Source organism: Lottia gigantea (assembly GCF_000327385.1).
Source record: "Lottia gigantea unplaced genomic scaffold LOTGIsca_28, whole genome shotgun sequence".
Classification (NCBI taxonomy): Eukaryota; Metazoa; Mollusca; class Gastropoda; family Lottiidae; genus Lottia; species Lottia gigantea.
Genome location: NW_008708898.1, coordinates 2,489,573 through 2,509,931, shown reverse-complemented (window position 1 = coordinate 2,509,931; position 20,359 = coordinate 2,489,573). Strand labels below are relative to the sequence as shown.

The 20,359-nt window shown below is 32.3% G+C and overlaps 1 protein-coding gene across 1 annotated transcript in view; it reads right to left on the bottom strand.

Moving 5' to 3' along the window:
* LOTGIDRAFT_206444 (hypothetical protein) overlaps positions 1-14,122 on the bottom strand; it is a gene marked incomplete at its 5' end in the record, with an annotated part of 30,649 nt that extends 16,527 nt beyond the window's left edge. Inside the window, 7 exons of the mRNA XM_009056617.1 lie at positions 458-635; positions 1,188-1,262; positions 2,908-2,970; positions 8,963-9,007; positions 10,015-10,078; positions 13,750-13,847; positions 14,102-14,122. Coding sequence (XP_009054865.1) covers positions 458-635; positions 1,188-1,262; positions 2,908-2,970; positions 8,963-9,007; positions 10,015-10,078; positions 13,750-13,847; positions 14,102-14,122 — 544 coding nt within the window. The remainder of the gene's footprint in view (positions 1-457; positions 636-1,187; positions 1,263-2,907; positions 2,971-8,962; positions 9,008-10,014; positions 10,079-13,749; positions 13,848-14,101) is intronic.
* Between the last annotated feature and the right edge of the window lie 6,237 nt (positions 14,123-20,359).

Genomic DNA, 20,359 nt, shown 5'->3' with positions numbered 1-20,359 from the left:
CATACGACTCATTGATCAAAATATTGGACGCTACTGGTGGAATGCTTTCAATGTTTATAGAGAATGCAAGCTTATTAATAAGATTTGTGGCTGTGAAGTAACCCAGGATCAAAATGGCACAGGTGTCTGTATTTTCACTTGGATTAACAGTCATCACATAAAACTAAGCAGTCTAACAAATTGTCTATTTTTGCCTCCATGGCAGAGAATTCATCACTTAGAGAATATCTCTTATCATTACACATGGCTGCAATTTTCTTCTCTTTCAGTTTCAAGTTTTATTCACTATTTTCCTATTGCAATTTATTTACCATTGTGAAAAACAAAGATGGCTTCCAATGGGGTCAAAGGGCAATATGGGATGGTATTTACCTATACCATTTACACTCTGTTCATGCAAATGGATATTGGTCCTCCTTTCTAACCCATTCACACTCAAAGAATGCTCAAGACTTACCATCTTTCAATGCACTGAGACTGTGAGGATGTGTTGGAAATGATCCATGAGGCAATGATAATAATCCTGATCCACCAGGTACTGACGAGAGACCACCAGGGGGAGGTAATCCTGCAGGATGAGGTGTCATAGGTATGGGTGGAGCATGTGCATGTGGTAAATGCTGTGCTTGCATCTGCTGAAATATATGGAATTTATATAATGTCTGGTAGAAATTGGTCAAAAATTTTACTGTTCGGTTCATTTTCCACATCTTCAATGCAGTATTAAAAATCACTGCAAAAATTCATTAGATATTCCAGACAAGCATGCTCTTAAGATAAGACAGACTTTTGTCAACTTGACATTCCCTTTTCAGAAGATATGACTTAGGGTTTTGTTTTACAACAATGGACAATGAAACTCCTGTAGAGTTTTGTGCAAAAATGAATATTTCTCTGAACTACAGAGTTGTAGTTTTATTTAATTGTACGTTTGTCAAAAGTGTGTCTTTGAAATACACAGCAGAAATCTTTCAAGTTTTCATGCAAAGAAACGACATGTTTCTCCAAACTATGACATTTGACAAGAAGAAGTTAGTTGTGTAAAACATTACTGTGGTATCTATTAAGTTTATTGACCAAACAGGTGATTCAGTTCAGGTCTTAATAACACTGAATTCTTCCTGGTCACGATTTTAAAACAGGTTTCAATTCAATCAACAATTTAAAACCAACATGAAATAACTTACACCAATAACAGCATTTAATTCCTGCATCGTGACTTGTTTTGCTCTTTCCACTGCTGCTGCCACTTGTTGCTGATGCTGGAATCAAAATGAAGATAAATGAATATTTTAACAATCCATTTGATTCTGACAATCAGAAATAAGAAATATATCACTGTAGTCTTTGGCTAAAAGCCTATTGACACCTACATGAAATGAATTTATAAGTTATAACTGTCAACAGCCAGTGAATTTATTATAATCTTACTTTTACTTTCGATGGGATACTATAGAGGGCAGTAACCTGATTTTAAAGGGAATGTCTGCCTGTACATTAGTATGATGAAGCATCAAACTTAGACATTGATCGTGGTTCCATAAATGAATGTCTGTATATAAAAATTCTCAATAATTCTAGTGTTTTTTTTACCATAAAACTAACAGAATTCTGGACATAAAAGAAATATCTGAGATAAAATTTTACAAATTGAATCATACCGAGCGTAATTTATTTAAGATAAAAAGTATGATAGATGTAACAGGAATAAAGGAACTCCTGCTTGATTAATGAGAATAAGGTTATGCTATTAATGGGAACACAGACAACCTTGAGACGGTGCCGTCACAGTTCTTATAACTAAATACTGTCTGTCTACCAATGTATTATACTCTGGTTTCATCTCCTTGTACTTAAATTCTACTATATAACAAGATTTTTTAATTAGAATTTATGACTCAAAAGCAGATGAATCCCAATTTTGAAAATACCCAGGATTATATAGCTATGTCTTTTTTCACTTGAGCAATTGAAGATAATAATTGGAAGGATCAAGATAAGAATCTAGAAGTCAAACACTCATGACAGCCTGATCTTTGCAAATTTTTTCTATTATAAATATTTGTAATTAGGTTAGAAATTTCAATAAACAAAACTTAATTCAATTTCATATAAAAATTATCAGCTTTTAGCTTTAAAATTAGTCATAAAATTGAAATAAGGAATAAAAATATGAAATAAATGAAGTTAGACTGATTTTAATCTCTTAATATAAATTCATCAAGGCGTAAACTTATCAAAAGAAACACATTGAAAATAAATCACAGCTTATTTAGCTTGAAACGCCAATAAAAATTGTAAGAAACCTTGTCCAAATCAATCAAATAATTCAATTCAAACTTTATTAATAACGGTTTTCCTTCGGTTTTCCTTCTATCGATGAAACAAGATTTAACCACAGCTGTAAGCTGTAAGAAACGGTTGGTGGAATATGCCCCATAATATCAAGTGAGACTATTTGTGATTTTTGTAAATCACTTTTTTAAAATAAATCTGGGCATGACCACATTCAGACATGAAGTAACTAAATGCTTTTTAGGACATCTGCAATAATTTGAGAATGAGATATTTGTCCAGGGTTCTTGCTAATCGAAAATAATCCAGAAATGGCTTGCTAATGAGATAAACATGATTTCATAACTGACACTATGCTAGTTAGGAAATTGATCTTCAAGTAAGAAAACTGTAAATTTTTAATTTTTAGAGGTGTATTAGCAAAGTAAGCAAAATCTATTCATATGAGCAAATGATCTTCTTGCCTATTCCTAAAGCCAATGGATATTTTGTGAGCAGTCAACTCTTACTTAATTCTTCAATGAAAGTTCACTGGAAGCATCAAGGCATTTTACACTCATCACAATATGAAAAATAAATCAATATAAAATAAAGAAACTATTACAATCATACCTCTTGGGATAAAAATGGGATAACTTGAGCACATATGGCATTTAATCTCTTGGCTATTTCAGTCTGAAATACAGAAATATTTACAAGTTAAATTTGATAGGCTATCAGATTTCACCACTGAATTTGTTGCAGACACAGACCTTTCATTATCAACATATTTCATAGAAATATCATTTTGTGCTATAAAGTTACATATAGCACTTCGTTCATGTTGTCTTGAGCTTGAAGAACTTCAGTATTACTTGTATATACAATCGTTTAACCGTGCACATGCATCAGGAATGAATAACAGGGCTCCGCACATGCATCAGGAATGAATAACAGGGCTCCACTGTATAATGATAACATATTGCAACATGTGTAGCAATTTGCATTTTAACAAGACCATTTGTATGACTCAATACTATATGAGCATCATTTCAAATTAGTTTCTCTTTATAACTCATTACTTATCTTGCTGATTTGATTGACCACAACAACAATCACCAACCCCATATAGTTAAACAAACAAATTGGAAGTTACATCAATAAAGCTGAATCAATCATAATTCTACAGCATTGCATGCATTGGCTGCTTTAACTCTTAATAATCCAACCTCTTAGTTTCATTATTGTAAACATTCATGACATTGACAATGAAATATAATTCCCAAATGCTTTTAAAGCCATTCAACCATTAAATAAGTATTTTGAGAGCTATTTATACAACAAATTTATCTCAATTTATTTTTTATAATTCTTTCCCACTGGGTAGGCTTATAAACTTCAAATCTTTAACCATAAACACAGTAGATAGTGGACTAATCTACTCCTTATCCATAGAAGTACTAGAAACTGGACTAATCGTATAGTATTTATTGTTCACAGACTATATAAAGCCTAATTGTGTATTCCTAGTCATAAACTGGACCACCTAGACTTAACTAATCTTCAGAACAATAGTCATTCCTTCATTCACTATTACAATTACTTTTAAACACACAATCTTTTGTTAAAAATAAAATGAATTGAAGTTTTTATATTACAGAGCTTTTGCAGAAACAATGAATGATTTGAGAGTGCAGGATCGTATTTAATGTTGTTATAGGTGTTATAGAAAATACTCTCGTGATATACTGCATTTAAGGATCTTACAGTATTTCAAAAATAACAATAACTGTGGAGTGTAAGAAACTCTCATATAGAAGCACAGGCCTAGGTCACAAGTTGGGATTGTGGATTTCAGCATTGGAATACATCAATTTGATAGAAAATTACCTACAGTGTAAGACTTAACTTCAATGCAAATATTTTCAGCTGTATAAGGAAAGTTGAATCCGTTATAACTATAGTGTTGGGTGTTATAGAAGATACTCTCCTATAGAAAATGACCATATTATAGTGTATAGGAAACAACGACAATAAGGCCTACACGTAAAAACAATTTTTTGTGGAAGCACATAACAAATTTGAATTCTGAAAAAAAGCATGATTCCAAGATAAACTGTTCCTCACATTAAAACTGAGCTTGTAGCTTATAACCTGGTCATGAAGATAGTATTTGGTTCCATAACAGTATTAGTAATCAGGTAATCAGTGTAAAATCTGTATTTTGACTTCCGTTCAGCTTAATTATTTCCTGATAGTATTGGAGCCTACCTTAAGCTTATAAACATGATGAGGACTAATAGCTCTGTCACATATAATATTTTAGATTGGAAGTAAACATCAAAAATATCAACTTTGATCCTTTTCAATTTTCTCTAACATAAAGTTGGCTTTGACTTTTTCTGGATCTATCATGGATAGTCATAAAGTCATAGGCAGAAGGTGCAGCCGCCCCCCTCGCGGCCCCAAAAGCAAAAGTCTCATAACTAATTTAGAAATTCGGGCAATCTCAGATATTTCACCCTGCAGACGTAAACCTGGCTCCGCCACTGTAGTATTACAATGATGAACATTGGTTCACAAAAACTGAAAAGTCAGACAGGATTTCACACATCAATCTAAATTGAAACCAGTCAAATGTTACAACCCAGAAAATGAGAAAAGAAAAGAAAAGTTTTTAATAAAAAAAAATGAAATGAGAATAAAAAGTCAGACAGTCCTAGCCGAGGCCTAACAAAACTTAAAACACTTTGTAGTGTTGAAACAACGTATTTAATATTGAAATAGGTTGATTCGGATACAATAAGCTGTGTACAAATATTGACTTAGTCAATACAAGAGATGGTATCGGCCGAGTGGGTGCAGGTTCATTTCTTTATCAAACACACACTCTATTGTCAATAACCTTTTTCCTTATTTCAATATTAGTCAGTTTTAAATAGTTTTCACACAAGCAATGCACCAATGTTATTTAGATAAGATTCAATATGCCATACTTTACATATTTTCTTTTTAATCCCTACAGATTTACCAAATATTGACTTAATCAAATATTTATTGGTGATTTTTACTTCAGCTTTTCATAAATACATCTTGTAGTTTAAGTAAATATAAATTTTAGAAGCGTATCCAGTATCCAATATCTTTTTTGCCTTTTATCATCTGTTTCAGATCAGTAACCCATCACTTAAAATCTGAATAATACTTTTTATAAATAATAAATGTTTGTCAATTTCTCTGTATTGTTCTTTTCAAATATTTCTGTCAGTTTAAATAGAGCAAAAAATTTCGGGTTCATAGAAGTCAGCGAGAGTGAAATAACCACACCCATGTAGATTTTCAATCCAGTCTAACAATTTAGAATGATATTTTTATTATGAAATTGAATAGATGAATCGATTTGTTCAATCTTTCATTATATTCCATGAAACTGCCAAGCTTCATAGTTTATGCTCAATCTAAATTCTAGATGTGATTCGGGTCGATGGGGCAGTGTACTCCTGGTCTCAGGCCCTCAAGTCACAGGTGTTTTGTGATTACTCTTAAAGGTGGACCAATCAAATTGACCCTTACAAATCAAATGTAATTCGTTCAATGGTGTTTATGTTGGCCCACTCAAGAATAGTGTTATAAAAAGCAAGGAGTGAGAGAAAGTACTTGAATTCTTTTGTTTGAAATCACTGACACCAAGATACACATCACTGATTTTTCTCGTAACAAATTTGTTTCATCTTATTATTATGGCCCAAGTTTTAGGGAAAATTCAAAATCAGATCAGATCAATGTATTTTATATCAGATAGAGTAATAATTTGATTCTGTTCTTTGAACAGATCACAACGATAAAGTTTCATTTTTTTCTCAAAATTTTTAAATCTCCACATCAAAATCATCAAAGAAACTTTTTAGGAAGAAAGTTGCATCTTAAAAAGACATTATTCTACTAGAAGAAAGGAATCACTCAGAGAATTTTAAAATTTCTATTAAAGAATAGAGTAAGTGAAAGTAAATTAGAACTAAGGTGACATAAAGAGTAAACATAAAAGGGGTTGTATGGCTTTTTCTTGACAGTGCATGGAGCGTATCTGCAACTTCAATAAGCACAAATCCTACTTTTAACGATGAAATTCAAAACAGACACTATACAAGAATTAATGCTGTGTCTTTAATAAGAAAGGCGCACCTTAATTGTACCCAGCAGTCACTTAACTTTGATACCTGATGAAATAAGGCTTTGTTTCTATATTACCAAATGGCGAATATTCAAAGCTGAAAAAATATAATGCCCAGTTTGCTATGACAGACAAGTGCCCATATTCTAGCAATGCTTTATCATCCATGTTAATGTCAGGTTTAACAAGCTTGTGAAAACTGCCTGATAACTATATATTCAGATCATACAGCTTAAAAATAACGAATAGTTCGAGTACATTTTCATTTTGGCCACTTCCTGATCTTTCCTTGTTATAAGAATGTTAAGGTCAAATACATGTGCCCCTTTTCACTGTTCTCTTTCATCTGATCTTATTTAATAAGAATTAAAAAAGATACATAGATGAAGGTATTCACATGAGTATAAAAATTGGGATAAATGAAGTATTTGGAGAGAAAAAAAGATTGAAGGGCTTTTAAAGGAAATTAAATGTTCAGTAGTTGATGAATGAGAGAGCTAAGAAAAAATCAATACGTCTAAAAGGTCTTCACAATCTAACCTTAACACTTTTGATCAATAGTGCAGTCAGGCATGACTAACTAAGCGCTCTGACTCTCAAATAGCGTGTGTTTGGTGAAACGGAACACTATACCACCTTTTGCTAATTCAAAAGTTTCTCAAGAGCAAGCAGATGGCTGGTTAAATGACGGGTGAAAGAGGCGGAGCTAATTTCTCGAATATTCACATCAAAGACAGACGTGACTGATATTATGATTTGATTTCATGTCTATATCCAATCTTTTTCATGTGTTTTTAATAACTGAGGAGGACAAACGAACTCAATTTAATTCTGTAGTAAAAACTACAAGTTTGAATCAATATCAATTATCAATGAAGGATGCTTAAAAATTTGACCTAACTTTTTACCGGAATTAATCGATTTTAAATGAAATTTATTGCAAGGCCATTTGACATTTTTTTATTTTTTAAGAAACATTCGTCAAGAGCACCTTGTTTTCAAATGGATAAGAAAAATGTTAATTACAGAAAAAGGCAACCTTGATCTTGTTGAATTAAGAGAATTATTCATGAAATACAATACTATAAAAACATATTTATGTGAACTGATTCATTATTCGTACTAAGATTTTTTATACTTTGTTGAAACTATCATTTCTACATTATTGTTAAAAGTGTCAGGTATTTTTTTTTTTAATTTTACTTTTATTTTAATTGGTTAAAGTTTTGATGTGTAAACAAGGATGTTGATTTGACAGTAGAAAATACATAATGAATATATGATTTACTGGTATGTTATTTCTTATGCCAATGGCAGCTTTTTTTTTTTATGTGAAATTAAAAGCGGTACTAGGTAAAAGCAAGCCAGACACAACTGAATAAGAATAGCTGTCATAACCTTGGACTGCACCTCTTATGCAACTGAATTTTTAGTTGTGTTTGGCGCTTATGACCCCTTTCATTATTCGCAAACCAGTACTGTTAATTGTTACGCTGCGAGGGCACCTTCAGCCGGGACTGATTATCAATCACCACAGCTCTTAGTTCATACAATGTTCTTGTAGTATGAAATTGTATGTATGTTGGGTTAAATAAGCAAATTGATAATAACGTAACATTGCTTAATCCCCTACTGATGGATTTCATACAATAACTACATAAAATTTGTCCTATATACAAGAAGACCAAAAAAACTAAAAAAAAAAGTAGCAAATTACCAATCAATATTATTAGTTATAAAAATTATCTTTAATAGTCAGCAATAAATGGATGATCAATGACAATGAATTGATAACAAAGTTAAATTGGGCAGAACGATATAAATTTATTGAATTAACGAACATACTTTCATAGACACAAAATACTCTCTTTATCTGAATTATGTGGAACATGCATTAATTGTCAACAAGCTGGATCATAATAATGTACCATATGTCATGAATTGACTATTAAAGACATATTTTCATCTAATTATTTGCATCATCAGCCGATTTCAGCTATCTTTATCACTTTTCAGGCAAAAAATCAAATATCTGATTCTCAGGCAAGAAATGAATTAGTTAAATTTCAAGGATGTTATCAGTATTCTCAGGAGCGTTAATGACAAACAAAGATATATCAGTTATATCAGCATGTGAAATGTGAAAATTAATATCTTTCATCTGGTAAAGTAAATAATTAAATGACTGTATCCCTTCAACAATGTATGCATTTCATCTGAATATCAAATTGTGCTAGTTTTCAGGAATTTTGCACATTTTCATGCCAGAATTTCATTATAATAGATTATTATCGAACAATATAAATATCAGCATGATTCATGTGGTGAAGTCAGAATAGAGATGCACTAATCATGTTCCTCTGTAAGACAGCCAAACAACTTATTAATATTGAAGTTTTGAGTTGTATGATATCTACATACAGTGATACCTTTTTTTTTGTAATTTTTAGACCCATTTTTTTCAGAACTCTGTTGAACCTTTTAATCAAATTAATTTCAAATAAAATTGTTGCTTACCTGTTTATGCATTTCAACATTTAATCCATATGACATTTCATAATACTGAAATGGAAGAATAACTTAGTATTTAGTAAAGTGTGAAGACTATTTTCTATTAATTGTGAAGCTCAACATTACACACCCAGAGTAGACTAAATAGCACCAAAGATCAGAACATTCTACAGCATTGGTATGCTGTAAAAACTCAATATGTCATGTTTCAAGTTGGAATGAAAAAAATGTAGTCTTCATATGCATGTATGCAGTGGACATAAATTCTCAATCATTTATTTTGCATCACATATAACACTGCAAAAAGTCATACCTCTTGTCGATAATATTCAATTCTAAAGGCAACTAAGAAAAAAGTCCCCTTTGAACAAGCGACCTAAATTTTCTAATTTGAAATAATCAGTAGTACGGTTTAGTTGAGATATCTCTTTTGAGACAACTAATTCCATTTTGGAAGCCAATTTACTATCTCTAGTTTTCATTATTCAGTCGACATAATCAAAGAAGAGAAAATTCTGACAGTGTTCGGAAATCAATAAGACTGGTACGCTGTGCATTTAAACCCAAATAATCTTCCAACTTTCAGACCAACATATCAAAATCTTCACGAAGCCAAAAAATTAATTCTTGAATAAGATAGAATGACTTGTGAGACGAATTTCTAAATTAAAAAGATTAGACCTCCACATTTTTTTTCAATTCAATCAAATTATGATGAAGGTTGACATGATTATTCCAGTTAATTCAATAAACTGATAAATATGGGCCACTCATCATCACAGAATAATCATGTGAACTCTCAAAGAGGGATTCATAGATAAAGTTCCATTACAGAGTTGCTTCAGGTTCAGCATGTTTACAGACTTCCGTGATATAAGAAAGGCGGCTATTGTAGTGAAGACAAAGACACAGTTTGTAATAGCTTGACATTATGAAGATGCTTAACATGATAATGAGAACACTTCTATTGCGTCATAAGTATTGCAAACCTCATTTGCACTTTTCAATGTACTAATTTGAGTACGAACTTCTGAAGTGATCAATAAATTAGTACTTACCATGACGTAGTGTCTCTGCATTTCAGTTTTCTCCTGTGCCAGTTTTTCACACTCCATTTTTAAACTGCAAAAAACAATCACAAACTGTTAGAATCAGGGGAGAAAATCGGCACCTCCACTTCTAATTTCAGCTTTTGATCCCATTATATGACCTTCTGAACACTTAGCTTTTACCTCAAAGGTTCCAAGAGGTTTGGAGTACAGGATATAGATGACAATTAGGAACATTGATTGTTTGACAAAAGTGACAATTAGTATAGATATGATTCTCACAGTTAGTGTGTCACCCGAGCAATTCTCAACCCTATGTTATTGGGCCTTATTCTTTGAGCTTTATCTAAAGATGGTTCTGTAGTATTCCAGTCATCTGATTGGACAATCACTAAAATTGTGTTTGAAGGCAAAACATTGATTGCAAAATATGTTTTATCACATAAGGCTTTCGTGATAAGTGACGTCATCAAACTCTTAGTTTTAGTGGAATTGCAGAAACCACAGACGTCTGATTGAAAAATAGAAAAGGTGCAAATTGATGCTTTCAGTGTCCCTGATATACATAAAATTTTTAGAAAACCTCTTTACGATCCCTTTAAGATCAACCCGTAAAATATTAAATGCCTTGAGAACTGAGATATAGAGCTGGTAGAACCAAGAATCTAAGGATGAAGAGTGACTTTACTGCTTATATTCAAGCATTGAAAATGGAATAAGAGATTCGCATTTTATACTAATAACATACTGCACACTTCAAACTAATACTTTAGCATTTTACAGCTAATCTCAATCACATGTATCTTGATTTCATTATCACAGTCATGTGCACTGTATCTCTATCATACACTCAAGTTGTACTTGCTTGATAATATTGTTGATTGTTCTGTTGATAAGATTTTCAGTCATACTTGTTTGATTAGTCAAGTATCGACTAAAATTGTCTTTGGTCATTAATACTGTTAGATTACATAGTGATATCTCATAGCTCCCCTTTAATCATTCAATAGACTTTAGATCTGTCTTATCCATTTCCTCTCAACCAATCAATACTGGTGGCTGTAATTTCCCCTAGCCTACCCTTCCTAATCCATTCAAATTTAATTCTTCTGCCACAAAGAAACCAGACTGAGATTCTGCAGGAGCTTACAAGACAATCATAATATACAGTCTTCTGCTAAATGTTATTCTAATTATTCATATTTGAAGGGTCAGAGGTCAAATTTCACCACCAACAATATACCAAATACATGTACAATACCAATTGAGATTATACATCATTAAGGTAAACAAGATAATTCAAATAAGGTTCAAATTCTGCTTCACATTTGACCTTGTGATATCAGTCTGTTTTGAAGGGTTAATACTTTATCTAAACTAAGACAAGGTGGTCAAAGTGTACATGATATGCCTTGGTGATGCTCAGTATATTTGGCAGGGTGGTAGGTATGGTCTTAAGTAGGAAGATGGCCTTTACAAAAACCCAACAGTTTACACCCAAAGACATTGACATTTTCTGCATGAACTAGCTTATTTCATTTCAAATGTCTTCTAAAACTAAAATACCCCCCATCCTACCACCCACAATTTCTTGTCCCAAAGTCAACCACAAATGGGGCATCTACAGTGTCAACACCAGGTCACCATGCTGGATCATGCAATAGAGTATCATGGGACAAATTCCAGCAAAGTCATTTTCAAAATGTTGTCTTTTCTTTAGTAACTACATGTCCAATGTCCAGCAACAATGTCATACTTGATGCTTGCACATCTAATAATCAGTTATTACATTTCTTAAATATGGTACAGAATTGTAAACTCTAGCAAGAAACTCCACCCTATATTAACTTCTATTTGAAGCTAAAGTATAATTATTTAATACAGAGTTGATAGAATCACAACCTGTCAAATTAAGAAATGTCATTTCCTTCCTCATAAACTAATGATATTTAAATATAGAACTTATTTATCATCTTAACCTAACACTCTACCAAATCTTTCTACCATGGGGTGAAACAAACTCCTACATCAAGACACCATATTGCTTTCAAAGCAGGATATCCTTGCCAACCTGGTTCCTTATTCACAATTGATTTTAACATTCTTTTCATCTTATTGATCAATCAATAAAATTGATCTTAAATCTAAATTTTTAACAGATTAAATTATTTCCTAAACTATGGATGTTATTGATGTTTGGCTTCTGAAAGAGTGATAACCTTGAAAAGACATCTTTCCTAATTCTTCCACTTGATCCAACTGTAAATAGGCATCTTTCAGGATCCTTGTGAACCTCAGTTGCTATACAGGCTTTGTGACAAAAATAAATAACTAACAAAATCTCACAGGAGAGTGTTCAACTGCATTGTTTTGGGGTTTTATGTTTTGATAATTTTCACAACAGCCACTGGAATGTACCAGTTTCAATTCGTCTGATTATTGCATTAACATCATAAATATAGTAAACAGCTGATGTCCTTGGAGGGAGTAAAAGTGAAATTGAAACTTGTTTTGTCCAGCATATACCAAGAGCCACAAGGACAGAAATAACTAGTTCACCAGACTGGAAATGTCATCATAATAAACCCATTAATAATTCATGTAATGAGTGACAAATCTAATCGAAAAAATATTACAACCACTAAACTGGAAAAAATATGTTCCCATGGAAACAGTCAATTTAATAAAATGGATGACAGGATTTGGCTCCTGATGTCAATAATGATTAGAAAGGTTTTTTACTCTAGTGATAATCCAAACATTCTGTCACCTGGACGAAGATCAGACTTTCTTGAAAGACAATCAGAATAAGTGCTAAAACCGTTTTAGGTATCACCAGCTACTGACAATAAGGAGCCATGGTAGCTCAACAGGTTTTAAGCTTTTGCTTACTTATTGATCCATGGTTATGCTATGGGAATAAAATTATGTGTAAAGCACATGCTCTATAAGAAAGGAAATGAGTCTTTCATCTAACTTTTTCAATAAATGATTCCTTTTTCTACGCATGATCCTATCATTATTGTAAACCAATGAAATGTACAAAATGAAATGAATATCAAATCCAACGCCAACATGTGACCAGTTCTAACTCTCTGCTTCAACAGATGGTTAATCACATGTGACATGAATTCAAATGATCTAACAGTTTTTCATGCTGAAAGTATCAGCAATAGGAATATGGTACATAAAGATTTAACAGTGATGACAATAGTAACAATATGCAACAATGATATACTACTGAGACACAATATCAATTTCATGTTGACTTTCATGGAGCATTGTTACTTTGAGCTCAGGATTTCTCAATAATAAGCTTAAGCACTAAGCTTACAATACTCAGACTAAGCTGAAATATCTATCAATATGCTAAAAGGGGAGGGAAATGTTCAACTACACTTCAAAACAACTTTAAAACTCATGATAAGGTAGAAAGTGGGTCATAACATTACTGTTGTGTATGAAGTGGGGTATATCAGTGATATTGACCTGATTCTTAATAACTGGTGGGAAATACTGAAGTGATATATTATACTCTTAATGTAATAATAGTTTAACCACCTTTCACTGTAAAAAAAATTATGTTAAATTCAACAACTTTTTGCATTAATGATCCAGCAAGAAATGAGCAGTTGTAACTGGGTGTTAAGAGTGACTCATGTTATATATAAATATACACACAACATCTATACATCTTGAACTTTGTAATATTATCCATTAAACAAAATATTTAACCCTACTAACTTGTGATACTGGGCTTGGAGAAAACTGAATTCTTCTTTAATACGATCACATGATTCTGATACTGTAAATTTTATAGGCTGGCCTGGTTGGTGTGGTCCCTAGGAAGAAAAATGTATACTTTGTATATCAAGCACATTACTATATAATCCACATTCAATAAATAATACGTTTGAAAAAGCTAAAATAAACATACAGGCCGACTAAAACCTGGAGAATTCATGGTACGTTCTTTCACCTCCGCTGCTAGCCCACTTCTCCCGGGAAGACACAAAGCGGGTTACGAAGACAAAGAGCGAGAACAGAAACGGACGGCTGAGTCGAAATTACAATACAAGAAGATTATTACACTTACAGGGTGACGGTTAGGGTACATGGTTGTAGTCCCCGCCCTCAGTTCGAGGCGTTAACGTTTGATATCAACTTATTATTTCTTCTGATCAACGTTCACTGTAAAAAATACTGAGTGAAATTCAGCTAAATCCCTCCACGAATTCTAAAAGGTCAAATCCGTAAGAAAAGCACTCAATTAACCATCGTTGAAACCCAAGTCATGCGGCGGGCAGATGCCACCAGAACACATTAGAAGATTATAACGTAGACTATATTCCGTTGGAAAGTGTTCGGATCAATTCCAGTAATATCCAATGTTTCAGGGCAGTATAAGAGTCCAATATTACACAGAATATACACAAAATTAGGTCTTGTGAACACAACCTTCAAAGCCACACACTCAGTAGAATTCTACACGCCGTATTGCCTCAGTAACAATAGAAAGGGCGAATATTTTCCAAGATTAGGCTCGCAATTTGATTGGTCAATTTGACCACACCTTTTACAGTTCACCCCACGTGGGTTAATATAATATTCACACTTTTCACACCAATTCAACCAATCAGATATCACAGAGAGCTGAGTCACCTGACTTTCTGTGAATAATTGTACATAAATAAGGAAATTTGTACATAAATTACTGTCAATCAAAAGCACGTGAATGGAAATGGCGATATTGCGAAATACTTTAAAATAGACATAAAATCCTAATTAGAGTTTCTAGATGTGCAAAAATAAGTGAAAAGATAAATTCTGAATTGAATACTTATGCTTTATTTCACAACATCCACATAAATTCGCAGCTATACATGCAGATAACATGTAGGCCCTATTAGGGGCATACGGAGCAGCTATGCCTAAAGCTTGAAAGCACATTTACTCTGCAATGCTATCAATTCTGTCAATTCGTAGCAATTGGTAACATGAAAAGTAAAGACGTTGAACCGATCACAAACTTAATACTTCAAAACCACCTCCCAGAATTAGTCTCAATAACCAAATGATATCTAACCCTCGTGGTTTTGATGTTCAGCTGTCAAAATAAACCCCGCCTACTTGTGTGGTAAGTGGAAAAACCTGGTTAGAAATCTAAGAAGAAACGAAATCTAATTACTGCGATAATTATAAAAATAATGTAATTATTCACATGTAGAATTTCTAAAATGTCTTTATATTGATTTTAATTCACATCATTCCTCGAATAAAAATTACCGCCATTTCAATAAGATTCCAGACGTACAAGTTGAAAATAGACTTTTTGAATAATTAAAGACACAGGAAGAAAGTTGGAAATTAATTAGCACGTGAATAAAATCCCTGAAGGCCAAAGGGAGATTAATCTTCTGGCCCTTTACCTTATCTCTGTTGCTATCTTCATCATTAATAAATAAACAGCAGATATCAGATGCTCAAAATGGAAGTGGACAATGTTGTAACACAGCTCTATGCATATATTAAATCTCAGACCAGTTTTCCAAAGCCATTTTTTTAGCTGTAATATGTTCTTGTCACGCTTTTCACCTAAACAAAGGACGACACGCAACCGTTCACATTAGAATCCAGACATTCGCAGACGTCTCAATGAAAGGAAACGAAGGAATGAAACGTGTCTCCATGGAACTGAAAAACATGGGCGTACGCACGCGACATAGTTCAAAAAGAAGAAGACGAATGTTGATAATGAAATCAAAACCAATCTTAAAACAGCTTCATACACATACAATGATCAATTCAAAGTCCAGAATGAGGTTAAATATACCTTGTGACTTTAATATAGTCTATATATCAGATTTTTGAAATAATTTCCAGTGCGGCAAAATTTCGTTCCACCAGGCTTACGCATGAATGTATCAATTTAATTTTGATAATTGAACAAATATGAAACTTTTCCATTCATTGTTACGGTGACAGATGGGTGGCAAACACAATAGACTGGAATTAGAGACACCCTTTAACCAGAATAAATTATCATAATTGTCACGATTGGAAAGACGCCAAATATGAGATTATTTCAATCCAGTGTTTGTGCCTTTAATCCCCGATGCTTGACTTAACGTAATCTTCTAATATTGCCCGGTTTTATCATTGTACTATATCAATAAGCTATTGTAATGAATAGTTATCGAGTGATTTGTAATCTTCTTTCTTATAAATATCATTTTCTAAATTGATCTGAAAATATTTTCAACACCAATAATCAGGGAGATTATCTTCAATCGCTTTCCAAAAATAGGCAAAATCAACAATTTTGAAACATGAATAATATATGTATATATTTAGACACTTAGAATATCTGAAAAAAAAATTGAAATTGGCAAACTTATAATAGTTGATACTTTATTCATAACAATAATTTTTTTTAAATCTATACAGTCCAACCAACCCAATCTAGTAGTTCGACCTACCAAATCTAGACAGTTATACCAACCCAATCTAAATAGTTCAACCAAATATAATAGACGCCAAATATGAGATTATTTCAATCCAGTGTTTGTGCCTTTAATCCCCAATCTAGATAGTTCAACCTACCAAATCTAGATACTTCAACCAACCAAATCTAGACAGTTCACCAACTTAATCTAGCTAGTCTAACCAAACAAATCTAGACAGTTCGAAAAATTGGACCAAGATACTCCAACCAAACAAATCTAGGCAGTTCTTTCAATTAAATCTAGATAGTTCAGCCAACACCACGAAATGTATACATATATGTATTGTTCAACCAATTAGGGCGAAGTCATTTAATCCAGAGGGACCGATCAACGAAATCTAAATAATCGATCAATTTACTCCAAATAGTTAAACCAGACAACCAATCGAATGAAAACAACCAATTATAGAGAGTGTAACCAAATCTAGATAGACCGAATAGCCAAACCTAGATCTGTACAACAACCAAATCTAGATCTGTAAAACAACCAAATCTAGATCTGTAAAACAACCAAATCTAGATCTATATACCAACCAAATTCAGATTTGTAACACAACCAAATCTAGATCTGTATAGCAACTAAATTCAGATCTGTAACAAAACCAAATCTAGATCTGTATAGCAACTAAATTCAGATCTGTAACAAAACCAAATCTAGATCTGTAAAACAACCAAATCTAGATCTATATAGCAACCAAATTCAGATTTGTAACAAAACCAAATCTAGATCTGTAATACAACCATTCCTTGATTGTTCAAAGTTGAGTTGTTATATGATAAAATTCAACCGCCATACACCATTTTTATTGAAGTGATAAAATATTATTTACTCACATGGCAAAATAAAACCCAAACACTTGAAAATAGTTCTATGCCATTTTGTTTTATATCTTTGTATAATCTTTGTCGAGGTTGCCCACGGTATCCGGTATTGTCTCCTCGATATCCTTCTTTAAATCAACGTTTTATTATTTTTTTAAAAACAGTATTGAGAACAACATTATCCTAGTGGGAACATTGGAATTAGGTTATTGTACAAACTGTCAGAACCATTGAAGCGATTTACAATAGTGGTACTGACAATCTATTTCCCTTGTTGCGTTATCGTGACACTAACCTAAAGGCACTTTTACACCATTCCTATACTCTTAATGACTTTTATTCAAGTTGGAAGTTAAAACCGAGGATTCTTTAACATCGGCACATTGGGAACTGAATTGTTGTTCCATGCGATCATGCACGTGATCAACATGCAAACCCTCAGACCTTCACCACTGTCAAGGGATATCCGGATTAAATATGATAGGTAATATCCCCGTCCTTCCAACTTAGAGGCCTACATCTACGCATTATACACGCAAATATATGGTATACAGAAAAAATATATTTTCTGTGCTAATTGGAATTTACTTTTTTTAGTCAATTTAACTTAGTTGTTGAATAAATTAGTGCTTCGGAATCGATGCCCCTTTAGATTAAAGCAGTTTCTTATACCATGATCTGTACTCTTTGCCAGTAATTATGTCATTTAACTGCGCATTATACACGCGAATATATTGTATATAAAACATAATGTGAACTGAATAAATTGATGTTTACTTTCATTGGTTGCAGATTTGAATTTCCCTCAAGACTTAAGATTTTTTTTTATTATACCAGTTTGTTTTTTTACAGTCAACACGAAGTCGACTTTAAATTTTTTCCCGAATCCATTATGATGTGAATCAAATTAGAAACAATTATACAAACATTGTGAAAACTGAGTTCAATAGAGGTTTACCTTGTGTTGTAGAGTGTTCTGTTAAAGTATAGAATGATTTATAATAGTTATTATACACTCCCGATTGTTATTAATATATGTCTATTTATCTAATCACTTCCAATACTAAAGTCAATATTGGCTGACCAGTCAAAGAATAAACACTTCACTTCACCTATTTACTTAGCCAGCACATGTCTACAGCTCGAGGCAACGGCTAATCAATGGAAATCTGTCTATGGGAGTGAAAGAAATGTTTTAATCAAACTCTCAAATCAATAGAGAGTTTTTTGTCAAACATTATTACAAGGTTCTTGTTTCACTCATTTACAATATTTTATAAAACAAACATTATTTATTGATAAATTGTTCAGTAGGCCCATGTTTATTCATGAATAATAAAAACCCGTGTCATGCTCTTTCTTAACTAAGTATGTTTGAAAACTAAAGTTTCGTTCCATTGACATAATATCATGTGTGACATTTTTAATCACTAATTAGGTTACAATCGGCAAACATGAAAGTGCCAATATGAATTGGTTGTAGTGGAGAGAAGAGGATTATAATACCTCAGAGTTAAAAATCACCATTTCCAGGACCTGGGGCAAAAGTCTACCTCGAGGAAAATGTCTTCAATTGCATTTTATATAAGGCTGCAAAAAATATGGTAGGTTTAAATCTTTACAAACCGAAAGAAGATAACCAGACCTGAGTGTAGGACCATTTTTCTATGGAGTGGTGTAAGGGAAGTAAATCTTGTTTCCAGACCACAATAAAATACTTTTCACGCTTGACTTAAGTAATTGAAACAACTTTATTATTCACTATATTGACCTCCCAACATAAAACAACAATAAAATGACAAAAATTAACAATTTTGGACATGGATAACTTAAAAATAAAAGCGAAGCTGGCTGACATTAATGAAAGGGTCTAGTTTTGTCTCAATCATAGCTAAAGCAGACCTGGCTAGTGCTGGTCCAAGTTTCAAAAAACAATATGGACTGGCAGCCAGGAGTAGTTCGGTGAATCAATATTTCTGTTCATTGGAAGTGCAGTATTTAACTGTAACTACCATTTTGATATGAGATTTATGACATCACCAAAAACCAAAACCACCATATAAGGAATAATATGTTATGTAAGGTGATATCAAAAATCTGATATCAAAATGGGAAATATGGGGATTTTTCATTCAAACTTTTTGTAAGGCTAAAATAAAGCTATATAGATTAACCTATTATACTCAAAAATATTGACCATGACATGAGAAAACATCAAATATATAAGATTATTATTAAATAATACAATAATATAAATATTATATTAAATACCACATTAAGAATTCTGTTTTATTCCGACGGTCTCATTAAGAACTAAAAATTAAGAATTTTCTTACAAGCCTTACTTTTGTAACTGTAATATCAATAAAAAGTCACCTACAGTTTCAACGCGTTACAGAGCAAATCACAAATACAAGACAATATTATAGAATAAGAATAAAATATTAACACAAAATGTTTCAACACAAATTACACCTGTCGTCATAAGACGAAAAACATTTTTTAATTTGTTCGTCTTAGGGCGACACGTGTTATTTATGTTGAAATATCATGTGTTTAATATTTTATTAAAGAAGTGTGCTTATTCCATAATATTATCTTCTGTTTGTGATTCCTCACTTCTAAATGTTGTTCAAGTCATATACTACAGAACAAAGGTAAAATGAATTTAAAATAAAATATTTGAAGACAAAATATGTTAGTGCTAATAGGTCTTCTTTAAAAGAATACACAAAGCCAACATTAGAAACCAATTTGTCAATCATTGATTATTAAAATTATCATAATTAAAGACTATAATTACATACTAATTAGAATGTAATGAACTCAATAATGAAAAATTGTCTAGTCAATACAATATATAGATTATTTTAATTTGATATCTTCAGAGAGAGATGATTTACCATATTTATATTTCAGCCATGTACAAAATGCTATATTCATCCTCATCTTTTACTGTTTGTTAACTATGCATATTCATGGATACAATACTGAATCCTAGTTGAGGTCAAGGAGCTAACTACAATA